Below are 7,209 nucleotides of genomic sequence, written 5' to 3'. Positions count from 1 at the left end.
ATTATCAATGTAAATATGCATTGGAAAATGTATTTTCTGTTGCATAAATGTAATATTACTAAATATAGGCAAAAATGAACCAAAGTGCAAATTTACCCTGAACCGAGATTTATACTCCATTTGCATCGTTTCTGAATGCAACTTAGGAAATTACTTGGAATTTGACTATTGTGCTCTTGTGGGACATAATGACCATTTTACCCTACAATTCTCAACCTCAAAGCAATCAACTCATAGTATACGTAAACAATGTGAGACAAGCTAGAATAAAGAATTAAAGCCCACTTCAAATAAAAGCCTGAAAAAGTCTTTTTTTGTAGTTAGGCTCATGGGGTCCAGCCCTTGGTTCAATATAACCCAACCTCATCTGAACCTACTTTCTCCCCCACCTAACACGCACAAACACACAAAAGAAATAAATATATTTATGAATGGATGTGTGTTATTTTAAAACTACCCAGTTGAATTAGAAACGAAAATGGATTCTAAAAATAAATAATAAACATGAAAAATGGTGAAAGAACTAACAGAAATGATCGAGGACATGATTCTTACTGCGTTATTCTCATCAAATTTAACGGTACGTGATGAAATCAAAAAAGACTGGCGTGGTCAAGAACACGTGGTTGGAAACCGTCGATCTGTTGCTCTCTCTGAGTCTTCCTTCTCGGCTTCTCCCTATATAAAATCATTGGATGAGATTAGTAAAGAGTGCCAATGTGTTTTTTTTTAGCGTGAAGAGGCAAGCTAGGGAGCTTCCTCACCCATTTTATTCGGAATTTCCTACATTCATATCCACCAATCACCATTTCGTCATTTGGGTCTTCTCCTCTCTCTCTGTCTGTCTCCCTCCCTCTCTCTCTCTCTCTCTCTCTCTCTCTCTGTTTCTTCAATCTTTACCCAAAATCAATTCCATCTCTCAGAGTATCAAGGTTTCAGGCTAAAGGTAACACCTTTGTCTTCATTTTTAATGGTCTAATAATGGCTTCATCTTCATTTATGTTCCTCTGTTGAAGTTTTTAGAGGTGAAGCTGGAAACATGCAAATGGGTTTCATGTATTTATCTCGTTTCATGGCTTCTGCATTTTGATAGTTTTGTTTTAAATTTATAAACGCTTCTGATTAGTTTTCTGCTTCTGTATACGATATTTGTGTTCGTTTACATCATTTGCATTGATGAGTTTCAGTGATTTCTATCATTGACAAACCATCTTCGTCTGAAAGATTTACCTCTGTTCTTTTCGTTTCTCTTAACAGGAGATTTGCGGACAGGGTTTTAGCTAAGATATCCCACTTTGTAATTAAATGGGGATGTCTTTTTCCTGCCCTTTTGCTGAATTTGATGATCTAGAGGATGATTGGTATAAAACAGTCATCGTGAGACCCATCAATTTTGATGGTGAGGATGGCAGGACGCCACTGCGATCTGTCAGCTTCAATGGCCGGGATTTAGAGCCCACCATACTAAAATCTTTTGGCTCCGGAAAGATGATCATAGAAGGTTCTGTTAGCTTTAAAAGTATGGAAATGGAGACCATGCTCTCAATCTCAGACGCGCAAAACAATGTGGTTCTCAGACCAGTCAGTTTTAAGAAGAAAGAAAGTGGTACACTAGTTCCCGAACCCGACGACTCTTGTGAAATGTTCACCCCAAGGTGCTCGCCGGATTTTGACAGCCCCAAGCATGAGGCGGCGGTGAAGTTGCAGAAAGTGTACAAAAGCTTTCGAACCAGACGAAAGCTCGCGGACTGTGCAGTTCTTGTGGAGCAGCAATGGTGAATGTTCGACTCCATTTTTTATTCTTCTCCTCTCTTAGTTCCATCTGTTGTTCGAAATCTTAACAACCCCATCTTTCTCGCTTTCTGTTAATGTATATTATAGGTGGGGGTTGCTAGACTTTGCCGAACTCAAGCGGAGTTCTGTATCATTCTTTGACATCGAGAAACAAGAAACTGCCGTGTCTCGATGGTCAAGAGCGAGAAGAAGAGCTGCCAAGGTGAGCTTGCAACAAACTGAGAAATGCTTCTGCCAGTGCTTTCTTTCACCATGTCTGAGCTATAACTATAAGCATTTCTCTTTCTTTTGCAGGTCGGGAAAGGTTTGTCCAAGGATGACAAGGCCCAGAAACTTGCTTTACAGCATTGGCTTGAAGCTGTAAGTCCTGAACTTAGAAGAATACGAGTGTTACATAAAATAAAAACTAGTTGGGATTTTGATTTCGTGCTCTTCTTGACAGATTGATCCCCGACACCGTTATGGACATAATCTCCACTTCTATTATATCAATTGGCTCCATTGCGAGAGCAGACAACCCTTCTTCTACTGGTAATTTTCAACAAACATTCTTCCCTTTTCCTTTCGTTACAAGAACTTACGTTTCAGATTCAGAGATCTCAGACTTTCGATAAATGCAGGCTGGACATAGGAGATGGGAAAGATGTCAACCTCGTTGACTGTCCCCGATCAAAGCTTCAACAACAGTGCATCAAGTACCTCGGTCCAGTGAGTCGAATTTCATTTATGAGGACTACATTTTATCTCAAGACTGGAGAGTAATTTCTTAGTTCTTATAGTTAAGTTTCTGTCTGGGTTGCAGGCTGAAAGACAGGCTTATGAAGTTGTGGTGGAAGATGGGAAGTTCATCTACAAGCAGACTGGGAAACTGGTTGACACATCTCAAGGACCTAAGGATGCGAAGTGGATCTTCGTTCTCAGCACATCCAAGACCTTGTATGTTGGACAGAAGAAGAAAGGAGTGTTTCAACACTCAAGCTTCTTGGCTGGAGGAGCCACTTCTGCAGCTGGGAGATTGGATGTGGAAAAGGGTATACTAAAGGTATGGAACAAATTGGTCACACTGAGACAGTTTCTTCTGATATCTGAAGCTTGATGCTTACTGTGGCTTTAGTTCATGCACAAATGTGATTGTTAATGAGGATGAGGATATTTTCTTTGACAGGCAGTCTGGCCACACAGTGGACATTACCGTCCAACAGAAGAAAATTTTCAAGAATTCATGACATACCTCGAGGAACATAATGTGGATCTCACGGATGTGCAGGTATGGAAGATTTTCCTTGGTTTTGAGTAATTCCTGAATCTGCTCAGAAGATAAACTTAAAATAGACAGTGAGACACAGACTGATGGGGTCCTATGGTTACTTTGTTTTTCAGAAGAGTCCAACAGACGAGGAAGAAGGACCATTTAAAAAACAGAAGAGTTTTAGGGGGAACCGTTCTGAGCAGCACCTGGTTCAGAAGGTGACAGATGTTGAGAAAGAGGGCGTCAACACCAACAACCTGACTGGAGAGACAACTGCTTCAGTGAAACACGATACTAATGAAATGGCAGGACCAGAGGAGTCGGCAAGGAGTCATCTCTTGAAAAGAAGATTGACTAACCTTCTAATACCAAAAAGAAACGATCTGTTTGATCCATCAGAGAAGCAAGGTCTGTCAATTGGAATAATGGGGTCTGAACAAGATTTTGTAGTTCCTAAGAGGAATTTGCTTGAGGATGAGGAAGAAAATAAAGACCAAGTTGTTCCAAAAGAATCAATCCTCGAGAGGATTAATTCAAAGAAAGGAATGAAGTCATATCAATTGGGGAAGCAGCTATCTAGCAAATGGACAACAGGTGCTGGACCCCGTATTGGTTGCTTGAGAGACTATCCCTCTGAGCTTCAAGTAAGAGCCTTGGAGAAAGTTGATTTGTCTCCAAGAGCTGATGGGAACTCTAGAGTTTACTTCTCTCCTAGAAGTATGACTGGAATGAGCCCAAAGTTGGCACCTTACACTCCTAGAAATATGACAGGACTGAGCCCAAAGCTTCCACCTCATTCTCCTAGAAATATGACAGGACTGAACCCCAAGTTGGCACCTCGCTCTCCTAGAAATATGTCAGGACTGAGCCCCCAGTTTTCACCTCACTCTCCGAGAAGTATGACAGGACTGAGCCCAAAGTTGCCACCTCACTCTCCAAGAAACATGGCAGGACTGAGTCCAAAGTTGCCTACACCAACCTCTCTGTGGATGGAAACCACAGCAACCCCAAGAGCTGCTCCTGCTTTCAGATAAGGAGGGACAACAACCCCTGGTTCACCTGTTCTTTTGTTTCTAGACGATATTATAGAGGAATTCTTTTGCACTGTTTCATTCTTTTATTTTTATCTTTTTTAGATCCTGTAGTGGAATACCAAATTGTACAATTACTTTGGGCTTTAACGCCCTCTAAAGGAGAAGACCCCCAAATTCTTTATAAGCAGGTTTATTGTTTCTGAACTAAGAAGATATAATCAATTCCTCCTATTCTCGTGCCTTATTAGTGGGTTTGATCTCTTCCTAGAAGACATTTTTCCAAGGATAAAGCTTCGAGCATTTGTAAGCTGACTTCAACATGACCAACTTGGTTTTGATTTCAGGGCGAGTTTTTAAAATGTTGAATAGGAAACCCTGTGATGTGAGAGGTTATAGTTACTCCGCATTTCCTTTCTTTCCGTGTGAAGTAGGAACCAAACAACTTCAGCTAATTCAAGATGGAAACCTTTGAAATGTTTATAAGATTGTCGTTTTCAAAAGGACACCTTTTGATGATTATATTCATAAAGTGTTGAGTTGTTGCTTCAATTCTTTGTTGCTGTCCACTCCATGCTCCTTGCCTTGACCCTGCATTAGTGGGGAAAAACCTCAAAGCAAAATTTCATAGTGGTTACCCAGATACGTTATGTTGGATTTTTTTTTTTCTTTTATGTATCTTTTGATTAAGTCTAAGAGCAAATATTGTGAGTGAGAGGTCGGATGCATTAGGGTTTGGGGTTTTCTGAGAGTGAGAGCATTCGCTCAACATCATATTCTTCACTGTTGATTTTATAGTGGATTTCTTCTCCTTCACCTGTGAACGTAGGTTATAAGTACAACTACGTAAATCTGTTTGTGTCTCTATTTTCTTCCTTTTTTTCTATTATTTGCCAATCAATTTCAGTCTCATGTTTGTTCTTCCGTAACAATAAGATTAGATAAATATGATTGACTTCATTTGAGGAAGCTTGTATGATGGACTGGGTAGGGATAAAGAAAGCAAGTAGAGGAACTGCGTGTGAGAGTGCTGTTAGTCAAAACTTTCAATATTGCCGTGTCAAATAAGAATTAAGGAAGTTTACTTGATGCCCATTTAAAGATACAAAACCTGAAATGAAAGTAAAAAACTTTTTGTATTTAAAAAAGACTTTTACTAGGTCTGTTTTTTTATTTGTTCTGGCCCTTCTGGGAGACAAGAGTTAATTACAAGTCAACATGGAAAAGGATCTATGATCCATTGAAAAGGATTTCTTTCGTTTTCAATTAAGCAAGTTGCCAAATTCCATGACCAACTCCAAGAGAAAGTGTTAAAGCAAAACTGTTGCACTCTGATCAAAAGAAAAGAAAAATTGTTGCACTACAAGTACGAGCTAGTCTCTAGTTTACCCTTCTGGACAGAAATAAATTGCTTTCTGAAGAAACACAAAGAGCCATTGATCACAAACAGTGTGAAATGCTGTTTGTGAGGTCATGGTTGTTTTTAGGCGACCTCTGTTGTTGGTTATTGTACTTTGGCTAATGAACACAGATGTACAGTATTATTCTCTTTGGAACTAAAAATCTACATGAATCAAAACAGTATTAGATCATCTAAATGTTGGCCAACCAACATGAGACATTATCCTGACAATATTATGATTAGGGTGAAACCCTATTCCCCACAACATCTCCCTTCATCATGTAAAATGTGAGTAGCTTTGTAGCTGCTCCTTTTGCTACTCCCCAAAGTGTGACCTCAGTAGTTTATCATTAGTTCATACAGAGTGTTAACACCAACAATCAAAATTAAGCTAAAGGGTAAAGAATCATAGGACTATAACTAAGCATGCACAGGGAATATACAATCTTTTTATTTATTTGTTTTGTTTGTTTGTTTTTTTTTTGGGTAAAGAAGGGATACAACAAGATAAGGAATTATTCAATTATATAGGGTTGCACTAAAAAAAAACAATTAGAGTAGAACCAAAATCAACATTCAACAAACTTCTCCCCCAAATTCACCCCAAAGAAAAAAGAAAATCTTGCGCAGTAGTTAAAATTAGATTGCTAGAGGTCAGCCTCTTGGATGCAAGTTTTACTTTCCATATCTATTTCTTTAGTAAAGTTCTAGTTGAACATAGTAGTATTCCAGTTTTCAATCACACTTGCAGTTTATAAAGGGAACTGTTGATTAGAAGCATATAATACGTTACACGTATAATTAAAAAATACATAATTAAGAGAGATTATCTACTTACTGCAACAAGAGCACTTTTTAATATTCAAGATAATTAACTGATTAAGCACATTGCCAACCCTTTTTGGCCTCAACTACTTAATTAAACCCAAAAGATTAAGATACATCTGCAAATCCATTAATGTGGATAAGCACTCTTATTAAGATCATTATCTCCACCATAAACCAGTCTATTATTGGTTTTGCTTGGATTAAGAAAAAGACGAGAATCTGAAGTATGAGTGGCTGGCACAAAGTTTTGAGTATAATTAGCTTTTAACAACTCAATTGTTTAAAGCTTTAGGCACGTACTAAGAGATAAAACAATGTCGTTTTGAAGTTCCTCCAGAGATTCATTCTATTCTAATTTAATATCTATTTTAAAGTATAGACGCCTCCGTGGATTCAGTGATTTAAAACTATAATCATTATCATCATTATCACCATCCAAGCCTTATCCCAACTATATGAAACCAGCTACATCCATCCTGTTTCGCCAGTCCGTTCTGTTTAATGCCACATCCATCGTGATTTAAAACCCTGACCATGAGTCCATGAGTATAAAATAACAAAAAAAAATCAAAATATTATTAAGAGAATAAATTGGAGATAGAGGAACTTTTTCACGATTCCTTTTAATCACTGATGATTTTCATAGATCCCAGTATCATACAACTTTATGGACCGGCATTAGCTTTGGACCTCCTTTTTTTTTATAAGAAACAAGGTTTTCTGAGTTAAATTAAGGCCATTAATGGACCATGTCGGACCACTGGGCCCTTACACCACTACAGAGCCGTGCTTTGTAGACTTTTGTGCTTATTGGATCAGTAAGGTTTGTACAGGTTTCCCTACTTTTCCCTACCTTTCTTTCAACCCAAACATAGCCTAGGGTTAATTTTGAGGCTTGCTAAATA

At 38.4% G+C, this 7,209-nt stretch overlaps 1 protein-coding gene across 1 annotated transcript; it reads left to right on the top strand.

Annotated features, from left to right (window-relative positions):
* Window positions 1-705: 705 nt before the first annotated feature.
* On the top strand, window positions 706-4,261 carry LOC148844560 (IQ domain-containing protein IQM2-like). The gene is made up of 9 exons (XM_088955622.1): window positions 706-946; window positions 1,258-1,775; window positions 1,882-1,996; window positions 2,089-2,154; window positions 2,237-2,325; window positions 2,415-2,502; window positions 2,597-2,836; window positions 2,960-3,061; window positions 3,175-4,261. The coding sequence occupies exons 2-9, from the start codon at window positions 1,306-1,308 to the stop codon at window positions 4,075-4,077; spliced, it is 2,073 nt and encodes a 690-aa protein (XP_088811748.1). The 5' UTR covers window positions 706-946; window positions 1,258-1,305; the 3' UTR covers window positions 4,078-4,261.
* Window positions 4,262-7,209: the final 2,948 nt, after the last annotated feature.

This window comes from Nelumbo lutea, chromosome 7 (genome assembly GCF_056320005.1).
Source record: "Nelumbo lutea isolate HS-2025 chromosome 7, American lotus-T2T, whole genome shotgun sequence".
Lineage (NCBI taxonomy): Eukaryota > Viridiplantae > Streptophyta > Magnoliopsida > Proteales > Nelumbonaceae > Nelumbo > Nelumbo lutea.
Note: the sequence above shows the minus strand (reverse complement) of the source record. Positions and strands in the feature narration are given on the sequence as shown.

Excerpts from the sequence above, each read along its gene's own strand:
- LOC148844560 (XM_088955622.1), top strand. The coding sequence starts at position 1,306 with ATGGGGATGTCTTTTTCCTGCCCTTTTGCTGAATTTGATGATCTAGAG. Across the intron at positions 2,326-2,414 it reads AGACAACCCTTCTTCTACTG|GCTGGACATAGGAGATGGGA; the intron begins GTAATTTTCAAC and ends CGATAAATGCAG. Across the intron at positions 2,503-2,596 it reads GCATCAAGTACCTCGGTCCA|GCTGAAAGACAGGCTTATGA; the intron begins GTGAGTCGAATT and ends TCTGGGTTGCAG.